Raw genomic sequence first — 13,825 nt, forward strand, 5'->3', positions numbered from 1 at the left:
AGCCTGGCGTACTGCAGTCCATGGGGTCTTAAAGATATGACTGAGTGAGTGAAGTAAGCTGAATAATCATTAGTAATTGAAGATGATAATCTTTAAAAGCCAATTTAAATTGGTATGTAATATTCTATGTCATGAATATTTGTACTTCTTCCCCCCTAGTACATGGGGCTGAAAACCAGACTTCTCAGGTGGCAGGTCAGGTGGTCTGGTATTCCCATCTCTTAAGAATTTTCCACAATTTGTTGTGATCCATATAGTCAAAGGCTTTGGCATAGTCAATAAAGAAGAAGTAGATGTTTTTCTGGAACTCTCTTGCCTTTTCAATGATCCAATGGATGTTGGCAATTTGATCTCTGGTTCCTCTGCCTTTTCTAAATCCAGGTTGAACATCTGGACGTTCTCGGTTCATGTACTGTTGAAGCCTAGCTTGGAGAATTTTGAGTATTACTCTGCTAGCGTGTGAGATGAGTGCAACTGTGTGGTAGTGTGAACATTCTTTGGCATTGTCAGAATCTCTTCTGAATGGGAGAGACTGACTGTGGGGAAAACTTGGTCTTGGACTGCTGGGCAGGGTCATGTTCAGTAAATTTTTAATCCAATTTTCTACTGATGGGTGGGGCTGTGTCCCCGCAATCCCATTAGTTGTTTGGCCTGAGGTGACCCTATCCTGAGACTACAGACTCTGTTAGGGCTAAATGTGACCTCCAAATGGACTTTTGCCAACACGCCCCTCCCAGGACCACACAGCAGGCCACTGTTGATACACATTTCTGCAGGAGACCCAGCATCACTCATAGGTAGGTCTGGCTCAGCCTTTGTGGGGTCATTTCTCCTTTCTCCTGGTTCCTCGGGCACACAATGCTTTGTGCCCTCCAACAGTCTCTGGTAATCATGAGGATATACATATTTGCCAAAACTCATTGATCTATACATTTAAAATAGGTATAATTTATTTGTAAATTACACTTGAAAAACTAGATTTAAAAATCTGTCATCATCTTTGTATGAAGAAAGCAGAATGCTGTCTGGAACAGCAATCCATCTCAAATGACACGAGATCCAGTTTTAAGATGACTAGGCATCTAATAAAGTACCTGACATTTTCCTCCGGCAATAAATGGCCACCAATTACCACGCTGGTAAAGTAAACTTTAAATAACTTATTAAAAATAACTCTTTTAAAGAACACATACTTGTTACAAAGGTTCTGAGAGAAAAATCATATTACTTGCTGTTTAGATGAAGTGACAGATACATACGTAATATTGCCCATGATTTTCAAAATCCTATGAGAGAGAAGAAGTTAGCTTTAATTTGTTTAATATCACCACTTGGACATTTAACCTTTTCCTAACTTTGCAGGTGTTATAAGCACATTGTTGGAGCACTCTTAAGTAGATGGAATAATCACACTATGGAAAGAGGAGTGTGAGAGTACATGCTGTGATTGGGAAGCTCCTAAGGCAGCAGAGCTGAGAGATGAAGCCTGGGAGACAGACAGGGCTTATTAACTACTGAAGGATTTCAAGCTGCAGAAAAGAGAAAAGTGAAAGTGTCAGTCACTCAGTCACGTCCAACTCTTTGCAACCCCATGGACTGTAGCCTACCAGGTTTCTGTGCCCATGGAATTCTCCAAGGAGAATACTGGAGTGGAGAGCCAATCACTTCTTCAGGGCATCTTCCTGACCCAGGGATCACCAGGGTCTCCTGCAATGCAGGCAGAATCTTTACCACCAGGGAAGCCAAATCTATGAACAGATGTGCACTCTGGTGGCAGTTAAGTGGATTAATTGAGCGGTAGGTGGGGAAGATTGGAAGGCAGACCATTACAGACAGAGGGCCACTGCTTGATCATGGTACAATAGGGAAGGTCTAGATTTAAGGTAATCACAGCAAGGCTGAATAGAATGAGATGTTTTAGGCAGTGATGTCCTTTTCATCATAGGGGACTGGAAGGCAAAAGCAGGAAGTCAAGAGACACCTGGAGTAACAGACAAGTTTGGCCTTAAGAGTACAAAATGAAGCAGGGCAAAGGCTTCATTTTGCCAAGGTTTGCCTAAAGAACACACTGGTCATAGCAAATACCCTCTTCTAACAACACTACACATGGACATCACCAGATGATCAATATCAAATCAGATTGATTACATTCTTTGCAGCCAAAGATGGAGAAGCTCTATACAGTCAGCAAAAACAAGACCGGGAGCTGACTGTGGTTCAGATCATGAACTCCTTATTGGCAAATTCAGACTTAAATTGAATAAAGTAGGGAAAACCTCTAGGCCATTCAGGTGTGACCTAAACCAAATCCCTTATGATTATACAGAGGAAGTAGCAAATAGATTCAAGGGATTTGAGCTGGTAGACAGAGTGCCTGAAGAACTAAGGCAGAGGGGTTCATAACACTGCACAGGAGGTGGTGATCAAAACCATAAGCAAGAAAAAGAAACGCAAAAAAAGCAACATGGTTGTCTGAGGAAGCCTTACCAGCAGTGGGGAAAGGAGTGAAAGGCAAAAGGGAAAAGGAAAGATATATCCGTCTTAATGCAGAGTTCCAAAAAACAGCAAGGAGAGATAAGAAAGCCTACAGAAGTGAACAGTGCAAAGAAATACAGGGAAAAAATAGAATGGGAAAGACTAGAGATCTCTTTGAGAAAATCAGAGATACCAAAGGAACATTCCATGCAAAGATGGGCACAATAAAGGAGAGAAATGGTATGGACCTAGCAGAAGCAGAAGATATTAAGAAGAGGTAGCAAACATACAGAAAATTGTACAAATAAGTCCTTAATGACCCAGGTAACCACGATGGCACGATCACTTACCTAGAGCCAGACATCCTGGAATGTGAAGTCAAGTAGGCCTTAGGAAGCATTACTACAAAGAAAGCTAGTGGAGGTGATGGAATTCCAGTTGAGCTATTTCAAATCCTAAAAGATGCTGTTAAAATGCTGTACTCAATATGTTAGCAAATTTGGAAAACTCAGCAGTGGCCACAGGACTGGAAAAGGTCATTTTTCATTCTAATCCCAAAGAATGGCAATGTAAAATAATGTTCAAACTACGGCACAAATGCACTCATTTCACATGCAATTAATGAAGGTAATGCTAAAAATCCTTCAAGGTAGATTTCAACAGTATGTTAACTGAGAACTTCCAGATGTACAAGCTGGATTTGGCACCAGAGATCAAATTGTCAGCATCTACTGGATCATAAAAAAAAGCAAGAGAATTCAAGAAAAACATCTACTTTTGCTTTATTGATGACACTAAAGTCTTTGACTCTGTGGATCACAACAAACTGTGGAAGACCCTTAAAGAGATAGGAATACCAGACCACCTTATCTGCCTCCTGAGAAATCTGTATGCAGGTCAAGAAGCAACACTTAGAACCAGACATGGAACAACCAACTGGTTCAGAATTGGGAAAGGAGTACATCAAGGCTGTATACTGTCACCTTGCTTATTTAAATTATATGCACAGTACATCATGAGAAATGCTAGGCTGGATTAAGCTCAAGTGGGAATCAAGATTTCCAGGAGAAATATCAATAACCTCAGGCAATCAGATGATACCACCCTTATGGCAGAAAGCTAAGATGAACTAAGGAGCCTCTTGATGAAAGTGAAAGAGGAGAGTGAAAAAGCTGGCTTAAAACTCAACATTCAAAAAATTAAGATCATGGCATCCAATTCCATCACTTCATGGCAAATAGATGGGGAAACCATTGAAAGAGTGACTCCATTTTGGGCTCCAAAATCAGTGTGGACAGTGACTACAGCTATGAAATTAAAAGACACCTGCTCTTTGGAAGAAAATCTATGACAGAGCTAGACGTTGTATTAAAAAGCAGAGACATCACTTTGTGGTAAAAGGTCCATATAGTCAAAGCTATGGTTTTTCCAGTAGTCATGTATGGATGTGAGAGCTGGACCATAAAGAAGGTTGAGCACCAAAGAATTGATGCTTTTGAACTGTAGTGCTGGAAAAGACTCTTGAGAGTCCCTTGGACAACCAGGAGATCAAATAAGTCAATCCTAAATGAAATCAACCAAGAATATTCACTAGAGGGGCTGATGCTGAAGCTCCAATACTTTGGCCACCTGATGTGAAGATCCAACTCATTGGAAAAGACCCTGATTCTGGGAAAGATTGAGGGCAGGAGGATAAGGGGACAACAGAGGATGAGATGGTTAGATGACATCATCGATTCAATGGACATGAGTTTGAGCAAACTCCAGGAGATAGTAAAGGACAGGGAAGCCTGGCATGCTGCAGTTCATGGGGTCAAAAGAGTCAGACACGATTGAGTGACTGAACAAAACCTCAGAAGGCAGAACTGATGGCATTTCACTGCTGACTGGATATGGCGTTAGGAATGAGGGAGGATTCTAGGATGATTTCTAACTTGTAATTCTGTCCATCTAAATAACTATAACATCCCTTAAACTGGAATATATAGGAAGAGAAGCAGGGAGAAAGATGACAACTTCAAGTTTGCACATAATAAATCTGAGGCAATTGTGCAGACTCAAGGGGGAGGTTTCCTGTAGGCTAGGTTAACATGTGGGGGTGGAGAGCAGTGGCCTAGGCTGAAGTCAGAGACAGGATACCAAAATAAAAAATAAACTCTTGGTTTGATGCATGAGACAGGGTGCTCAGGGCTGGTGCACTGGGATGACCCTGAGGGATGGGATGGGGAGGGAGGTGGGAGGGGGGTTCAGGATGGGGAACACATGTACACCCATGGCTGATTCATGTCAATGTATGGCAAAAACCACTACAATATTGTAAAGTAATTAGCCTTCAATTAAAATTTAAAAATTAATAATAATTTAAAAAAATAAAGAAAGAAACTCATTTTGCATAAAACGGGAGGGGAACTAAAGATGGAACCTTGGAGAGCCTGAATATTTTCATGAGGAGGCAGAAGAAGAGCATAAAAAAGTGCCAAAAAGTTGCACTGAGAGTCACAGAAGGCAAGAACAATGAGAATTTGATGGTAATGTGGTCAGGAGCCATCAAATGCTGAAAGTCATCAAGTAACTGAAGAGAAATATGTGTATCAAGTAGGAAGTCACTGGTGACCTTTCCAAGAGCAGCTCCAGGAGAACCTTGAAGAGAAGAGCCAGAAGGTGGTGCTGTCATGGGGAATGGGGGCAAAGAAGCAGAGAAATTCAGTGTTCACTACTCTATTAGGAGCTTGACTGTGAAAGGACGGTGAACATTTGATTAATAACAGAGGGGAAACAATTTTAAGGAACAGATGTATGTTGCTTTGTTTCATGGTGTGGCTGGGGCCTGAGCCTGCTGATGTAGCAAGATTCATGGGGAGAGTGGGGAAGGTGACAGAGTAAAGGTGTCAAGGGGAATACTGTGGGATCCAGCGTGGAACTAGTCATAGGTAAAAGGAAGGCTCCTATCCCACTGAATTGAAACCGAAAAGATTTATTACATGGAGGTAAGTGGTTGGGTGAGTGGTGAGGAGCAGATAAAGTCAATGAAGTATCTGTTAAAAAGGGAGATTCTCTGTTGAAAGGGCAAGAAGCTGATCACATGAGTTTAAAGAGAGCGGTGGAAGTTGGAAAAGGTGATGAAGAGAATGGAAAAGCTTTAATATCTAAGAAATACAACTAGGAACTCTTCTTTTTAAAATTAATCCCAGTTTACATATATGGAAATATGAATAATGATTGTTAAGTAAAGAAATTCTGATTACACACTGCCTCTACCTAGAAGGATGACACGTCTTACTCCCTCCTGAGGAAGACATGTTAGTTTTTCACATTCTTATAGTAACAGTGGTGATGGCCTTTTAACCTCCAGTGGCATTTGTGTGATAATTATAAGGATTTAGAATGGAAGCTCTAGCCTTCAACAGAGTTTTCCTTCAACATTACACTAACTGACCTATTCTAAGAGTCAGACTCCAAAAATCTTAGCATATTGGCAGCAGCCACTGACACGTTTACATATGACAGCATTCTATTTTAAACTATGATCTATCTCAGCTTCTTAAATTGTACGCTACACCTTTCATGTCAAAATTTCCAAAGGCTTGCATAACAAGCATATGAAAAACATCTCATAAATGCTCCCTAGTGGGGAAACTGCACATGAAACTACCTGTTTATATATGCAGTAACTTGAATTATACATGAAAATTCCACATGGATGCCCAGAATCAGCACTGTGTTAATTCAAGAAGTATATTAAAATTTCTGGATGTATTTAGTAGCAGATCCTAAGAAAAATCTGTTCTTTAAACAGGGTTTTCTTTAAAAAAAAAAAAAAAGAAAAAGATCTGTTAGCTGGAATATACTGTTTCAAGGAATCTACTCTTCCTAGGAAAAATAATATATAATAAACACTAATCTTCTCAAAAATCTCAAAACACTTCATTCTCAAAAATCCTGGGAAACTCCATGTTTTGTTCTTTTAAAGACCCTGGAAGACTGTAAAATTTCCCTATTCTATAAATCTTATAAGTCATAATGAAAATAAAATTTAAATGATAAATGTCAGTTGCAGAAGTTATCACCTTTTCATTTGAATGCTTGACTTCTATTGGATAATTCTCTTCCAAGAGACCTACTTGGGAAAAAGAGGTGACAGCCAACTCATTGCCTAATTGATTTAGGAACAGTGCCCAGGGAGATAGTCCAATTAAGTTTACAAGCTGGCAATTAGCAGGAAGCCCTCTAAATCCCTACACTGAGAGCCTGTTTACTTTAGTAAGAAGGCAAATGTGCTAGAGATAGGAAGAGAAAGCTGTGCTTTTTGCAAAGCTGTTTTGAGTAGGCCCACAAGGGAGGGCTGAAGAAAAGCTAGGTATATGTTAGTAGATTGCCTTCTTGTTTGACAGGTAACTGGGATATACAGAGAGAGGGAGAGAGTTTCAACAAATATGCAAAACATCTAACATCCACTTTAATAAGTGTTGTGCGTGGAGACACACCACTATTAAACATGTAGTTAGGCAAAGTAGAAGTGGATTATCTCATAATAAATGAGATTCCAAACATATTTTTCTTGGATAATACTAATGTTATGAATGGATTTAGGTTCTTTTTTTTTCATGTGAAAAGAACATAGGCCTCACTTATATCCCTGATAGCTTTCAAGTTAAGTCACTTTCATTAGACTTATTTCATTCGTTCTATTTAAGAGGCAAGTAGATCCATTAAAAACAAAAAGTAAACTGACAGTTATTTAACAAACACTATAATGTTTTTTAAAAACTTAACTTTGTGCCACAGAGCCAAATCCTGTAAGGGGTTTTGAAATGTATCTACTTTTCTACGTTTTCAGGTTGCAATCAGTTCAGTTCAGTTCAGTTCAGTCGCTCAGTCATGTCTGACTCTCGCCAGGCCTCCCTGTCCATCACCAGCTCCCTGAGTTTACCCAAACTCATGTCCATCAAGTCGGTGATGCCATCCAGCCATCTCATCCTCTGTCGTCCCCTTCTCCTCCTGCCCCCAGTCCCTCCCAGCATCAGGGTCTTTTCCAGGAGTCAACTCTGCATAAGGTGGCCAAAGTATTGGAGTTTCAGCTTCAGCATCAGTCCTTCCAATGAACACCCAAGACTGATCTCCTTTAGGATGGACAATAATGTGCACTAATTGAAACATGTTTTTTAAAACCTAAGCAAGTTCCTCTCAAGAATGTTAAATTATCAAAACTGCCTAAAAAATATCATATATTTAAGGACATAGCTGGTAATGCAAACCTATAGAAGGCAAATAAAAATGCAAACCTATAGAAGGCAAATAAAAATTATGTATTAATGTATACTATTTCAACCAGGGTCTCCTGGTTGAAATAGTATACATTAATACACAATTTTCCTAATATTGAAATAATTTTTTGAATATTTTTATCTAAAAGAAAAACATAAAGTTATACAAATATCTTCAGCAAATTCTAACCAAGCATTTTCCTTCCTCTTCTTTTAAAACACTTGTTTCACATATTTTCAACCTGGAAAGGAATGAACACTCATCTAAAATAACTTAATAGGAAAAGTATTATATCCCTACACACAGAATTTTACAATGGACATAGTAAGTACTTTAACAATATTCTCATATGTACTATTTCTTAAGGAATTTCTTTAGTAGACAGTTTATTTTGGAAAGCATCATATATGGACAGCTCAGGCTTTTTATTCATGTGATGGAAAATTAATGCAATTTCAAATTTTTTCAATATATAATGGACCTTGAGATTTTAGAAAATCATCCACAAAACTTTCTTAAGAAAACTACACGAAATGTTTGAAATGTAAGCATATTGATGGGATGAGAAACAAAAAAAAATCTACATTCCAGGAACAGTTTTACTGTCTTAATTATACTGTCATCATAAAAAAATTTATTTACTCACCAAGTTCCTTGACTTACCAAGTTTAAACAGAAGTACACCCAAAGGTCCTCTGTCAAACCTGAGGAAGAGGAGATTATAGATGTCCCCACTTTCAAGCTTCTTAGAAACAACCTGAGGTGCTATCCACTGCATTTGAACAAGACTGCTAGAAACATCAAAGAATTTTTTGAATTGTAGAGTCTCCCTAGGTGAACTGTCTTCAGCCAAAAGCTGGATGTTAATAGGAGAAAGAGCCATATCAAATATTTGCAGCTCCCCTTGGTTACTGCCAACTAGCAGAATGGCCCCACTTGGGTGGCAGCTTATTAATGAAGGCAGAAGTTCAGCCTGAGCTAAGAGAGTCACTCTACGGTGAGTTTCATAAAGAATTATTGAAGAATCTTCACAGCCCAGGATCAGTTTGTCTTCAGCAGCATTCCTGCAACAACTAATGGCCTTTGACTTAAGTGGTATTCTGGTGACTGATACACACTGGATTTTGTTTCGAACACATTCATAGACGCAGCTGTCAGCCATGGGCTCTTTGTCTACACTGATGGAGCACTCCACTGTCAACACTTGATTAGGATGTTTGGTGTCAAAGCGAACATCCAGTGGATCCCATTCTGTACGTACAGAACTCAGAACCTGTAAGAAATAAAACAAGTATGTTCAGATAGACTGTGGTTTTTCTTCAGCTGTCACACATAGCACTGCATATTAATCTAGAATCCTACTGAATACAGTCAACTACCACCTTAAATATCAGCAACATATTAGCAGGTATGTATATATCTCATATAGAACATATATAAATGTGTGTGTGTGTGTGTGCGTGCACTCAGTCATGTCTGACTGTAGCCTGCCAGGTTCCTCTGTCCATGGGATTTCCCAGGCAAGAGTACTGCAATGGGTTGCCATTTCTTTCTCCAGAGGATATTCCTTGACCCAGGGATGGATCTCCTATCTCCTGAGTCTCCTGCATAGGCAGGTGGACTGTTTACCACTGAGCTACCTGGGAAGCCCATATATAAATAAATATAGCACATACTGAGCACAGATGCAGAAATTAAATTATAAAATTTTAACTTAAGCATTTTGTTTTAGAAAGTCTATAAGTAACATAAAGATAAATATTTCCTACAATGTACAGAAACTAATAGAGTGGGCTTTTGGTAAAATAATACGGCTAGCAGATTATCTAAAGACATCAGAAGTGTGATTTTTAAAGGATGAATAAGGGATTTTAACAATTCAGTTCATCTTCCAACCCACTACCCCTGCTGATTCTAAAATTACTGGTAAATTATTTACCAGAAATATATTTCTAATTAGTAGTGTAAGAAATAAAAAACCAAAATGGTCCGTTTTCAAGAACATCTAGCATTGAGTGAGAACTTGCTGATGTAATAGCCAATAGCTGATAGCCATAAGGGATACAAAACTAGAAAGTCTGGGCAAACAAAGGGAGGGTGAGATGCCTAAGATTTTTGTGCAGGTTCATCCTACTGGTGAATTCAAAACCTAAGAACTGGAATAGGTACACAGAAAAGGAGGAAATAAGACGTGGCGGGGTGGTGGGAGGAGATCATAAAGAGGGAGGGAACAAACCTAGGTGACATCCAGGAAGATTGTCTACCCCTTGGTACTCAGCCAAAGAGGAACAGGGAGAGGGACTTGCATTCTAGGGATAAGATGCTCCCTGTAATGACTCTGGGTGTGCCTGCCCATCAGACACCACATCTTGCAAGACCATCATTAAAGCCTCACTTTCATTCTTTGAGTTTGGGCTGGTGAGCATGTTTCTCACAAGCAGGGCAAGGTAGGCAAAAGAAAAAAACTTTAGAACCCGGTTAACATTCCTGTAGAAATATTTTTGTTGTTGTTGTTTAGTTGCTAAGTCATGTAGGACTCTTTTGCAACCCCATGGACTGTAGCCCACCAGGCTCCTCTGTCCATGGGATTTCCTAGGAGTAGGTTGTCATTTCCTTCTCCAGGGGATCTTGCTGACACAGGGATTGAACCTGTGTCTCCTGCACTGGCAGGCGGATTCTTCTACCACTGATTTTATTGTCAGAAAAGATATGAAGGGTTGTTAAGTAGGTCAGTGATCAACAGAAAAAAATAAGAAGGTAATATACTAGTTACGACCCAGAGGGATGATACGGGGAGGGAGGAGGGTTCAGGATGGGGAACACGTGTATACCTGTGGCGGATTCATGTTGATGTATGGCAAAACCAATACAATATTGTAAAGTAATTAACCTCCAATTAAAATAAATTTATATTAAAAAAAAGACCTGGTGAGTAATATGACTTATAATACTAGTGAGGCAAAATTTGAAAAGCATTTCTAGTGTGGAAAGGAAAGGCAACAAGAAAAATAAAGAATAAAGCAGGCCATTCATCTTATTCATATGTAAATGTGGGAGGCCAAAAATCTGGAGAATTGTATCTGAGATCATTTCTAACACTGCTAAAAACCTCAAAATTAGATTTAGAAACATTACAAAGCACATGTCTACCAGAGACAGAATTTCACAGAACTCTGCATGTGTGTTTGTGCACTGGGAGAAGTTCAAAATCTGACGAAATCCAACTGTTAAGGCCAGTATCTGAGTTAATAGTATTAAACCAAGGTCATGTTTCAGGATTTGACAATGTACTGCAGTAACGTACATTACTGGGGCAAACAAGGGAAACTAGGCAAACTAGGGGGAAAAATACAGGAAAGGAATATGCTTTTAGCCATTTTGGAAATTATTTTAGCAGTCTGGCTGTCTGCGGAGGCCTTACAAATAGTTGTGAAAAGAAGAGAAGCTAAAAGCAAAGGAGAAAAGGAAAGATATAAGCATCTCAATGCAGAGTTCCAAAGAATAGCAAGAGGTAAGAAAGCCTTCTTCAGCAATCAATGCAAAGAAATAGAGGAAAACAAGAGAATGGGAAAGACTAGAGATCTCTTCAAGAAAATTACAGATACCAAGGGAAATTTCATGCAAAGATGGGCTCGATAAAGGACAGAAATGGTATGGACTTAACAGAAGCAGAACTGTACAAAAAAGATCTTCACGACCCAGATAATCATGATGGTGTGATCACTCACCTAGAGCCAGACATCCTGGAATGTGAAGTCAAGTGGGCCTTAGAAAGCATCACTACAAACAAAGCCAGTGGAGGTGATGGAATTCCAGTTGAGCTCTTTCAAATCCTGAAAGATGATGGTGTGAAAGTGCTGCACTCAATATGCCAGCAAATTTGGAAAACTCAGCAGTGGCCACAGGACTGGAAAAGGTCAGTTTTCATTCCAATCCCACAGAAAGGCAATGCCAAAGAATGCTCAAACTACTGCACAATTGCACTCATCTCACATGATAGTAAAGTAATGCTCAAAATTCTCCAAGCCAGGCTTCAGTAATATGTGAACCGTGAACTTCCAGATGTTCAAGCTGGTTTTAGAAAAGGCAGAGGAACCAGAGATCAAATTGCCAACATCCGCTGGATCACGGAAAAAAGCAAGAGAGTTCCCGAAAAACATCTCTTTCTGCTTTATTGACTATGCCAAAGCCTTTGACTGTGTGGATCACAATAAACTGTGGAAAATTCTGAAAGAGATGGGAATACCAGACCACCTGACCTGCCTCTTGAGAAATCTGTATGCAGGTCAGGAAGCAACAGTTAGAACTGGACATGGAACAACAGACTGGTTCCAAATAGGAAAAGGAGTACGTCAAGGCTGTATATTGTCACCCTGCTTATTTAATTTCTATGCAGAGTACATCATGAGAAATGCAGAGTACATCATGAGAAATGCTGGACTGGAAGAAGCACAAGCTGGAATCAGCTTGGGAGAAATATCAATAACTTCAGATATGCAGATGACACCACCCTTATGGCAGAAAGTGAAGAGGAACTAAAAAGCCTCTTGATGAAAGTGAAAGAGGAGAGCAAAAAAGTTGGCTTAAAGCTCAACATTCAGAAAAGAAGACCATGGCATCCAGTTCCATCACTTCATGGGAAATAGATGAGGAAACAGTGGAAACAGTGTCAAACTTTATTTTGGGGGGCTCCAAAATCACGGCAGATGGTGACTGCATCCATGAAATTGAAAGACAGTTACTCCTTGGAAGGAAAGTTATGACCAACCTAGATAGCATATTCAAAAACAGAGATATTACTTTGCTGACTAAGGTCCGTCTAGTCAAGGCTATGGTTTTTCCAGTAGTCATGTATGGATGTGAGAGTTGGACTATGAAGAAGGCTGAGCGCTGAAGAATTGACGCGTTTGAACTGTGGTGTTGGAGAAGACTCTTGAGAGTCCCTTGGACTGCAAAGAGATCCAACCAGTCCATTCTGAAGGAGATCAACCCTGGGATTTCTTTGGAAGGAATGATGCTAAAGCTGAAACTCCAGTACTTTGGCCACCTCATGGGAAGTGTTAACTCATTGGAAAAGACTCTGATGCTGGGAGGGATTGGGGGCAGGAGGAGAAGGGGACGACCAAGGATGAGATGGCTGGATGGCACCACTGACTCGATGGATATGAGTCTGAGTGAACTCCGGGAGTTGGTGATGGACAGGGAGGCCTGGCGTGCTGAGATTCATGGGGTTGCAAAGAGTCAGACACGACTTAGCAACTGAACTGAACTGAACTGAGAGTTGAATTATTTCATTTTTTTTTTTAAGAGCACACAGCTTTGTTACATAGTGCTGACTTGGGGATGGAATGGGGGTTGATGTGAATTTTAAAAAATCCATCCTAAACATTATTAACAAACTAATCTTCCTAAACTACATGTTTTTGCTGTCATTCCCATGTTTGAACCTTTTAACTGTTACCCAATTTTGCTTCCCAGGTGGCTCAGATGGTAAAGAATCTGCCTACAATGTGGGAGACTCGGGTTTGATCCCTGGGTTGGGAAGAACCCCTGGAGAAGGGAATGGCTACCCACTCCAGTATTCTGGCCTGGAGAATTCCATGGACAGAGGAGCCTGGCAGGCTTGAGTCCATGGGGTCGCAAAGAGTGGAACATGACTGAGCAACTAACACACATACAACTAATGAATTAAAGTTTTATTCCCTTGCCTGGTATGTAAAACCATATAGGATCCATATCCAACTCTTTCCCTCCCTCACACTCACTTTCGTGCTCTCACTTTTCTTTTTTGTCTAATAAATGCTTGAGTATGAGCTACATTTCAGGCACAGGTCCTGGCACTGGTGGGGATACAGCAGTGAGGTCCTCATCCTCAGAGAACATATACTCTAATGGCTGAAGATTAAGTTAACAAATCACAAGCAAACATAGAGTATGTTAGTGATTCTGTATGTGTACCTCCTAAATACTCGGAAGAATGGGAAGGGGAGGCAAGAGAAGTCAGGGCAGGCCTCTCTCATAAAGTTGACCTGGAAGAAGTGAAGAAGTAAAGCCATGCAGTCACCTGGAGAAGAGGGCTCCAGGC

The 13,825-nt window shown here is 40.1% G+C and overlaps 1 protein-coding gene across 1 annotated transcript in view; it reads right to left on the reverse strand.

Moving 5' to 3' along the window:
• LOC120851330 (WD repeat containing planar cell polarity effector) overlaps positions 1–13,825 on the reverse strand; it is a 211,973-nt gene that overhangs the window by 121,641 nt on the left and 76,507 nt on the right. The window contains exon 9 of the mRNA XM_040224029.1: positions 8,404–9,013. Within this exon, the coding sequence (XP_040079963.1) occupies positions 8,404–9,013 (610 nt within the window). The remainder of the gene's footprint in view (positions 1–8,403; positions 9,014–13,825) is intronic.

This window comes from Oryx dammah, unplaced genomic scaffold (assembly GCF_014754425.2).
Source record: "Oryx dammah isolate SB20612 unplaced genomic scaffold, SCBI_Odam_1.1 HiC_scaffold_25, whole genome shotgun sequence".
Taxonomy (NCBI): Eukaryota; Metazoa; Chordata; class Mammalia; order Artiodactyla; family Bovidae; genus Oryx; species Oryx dammah.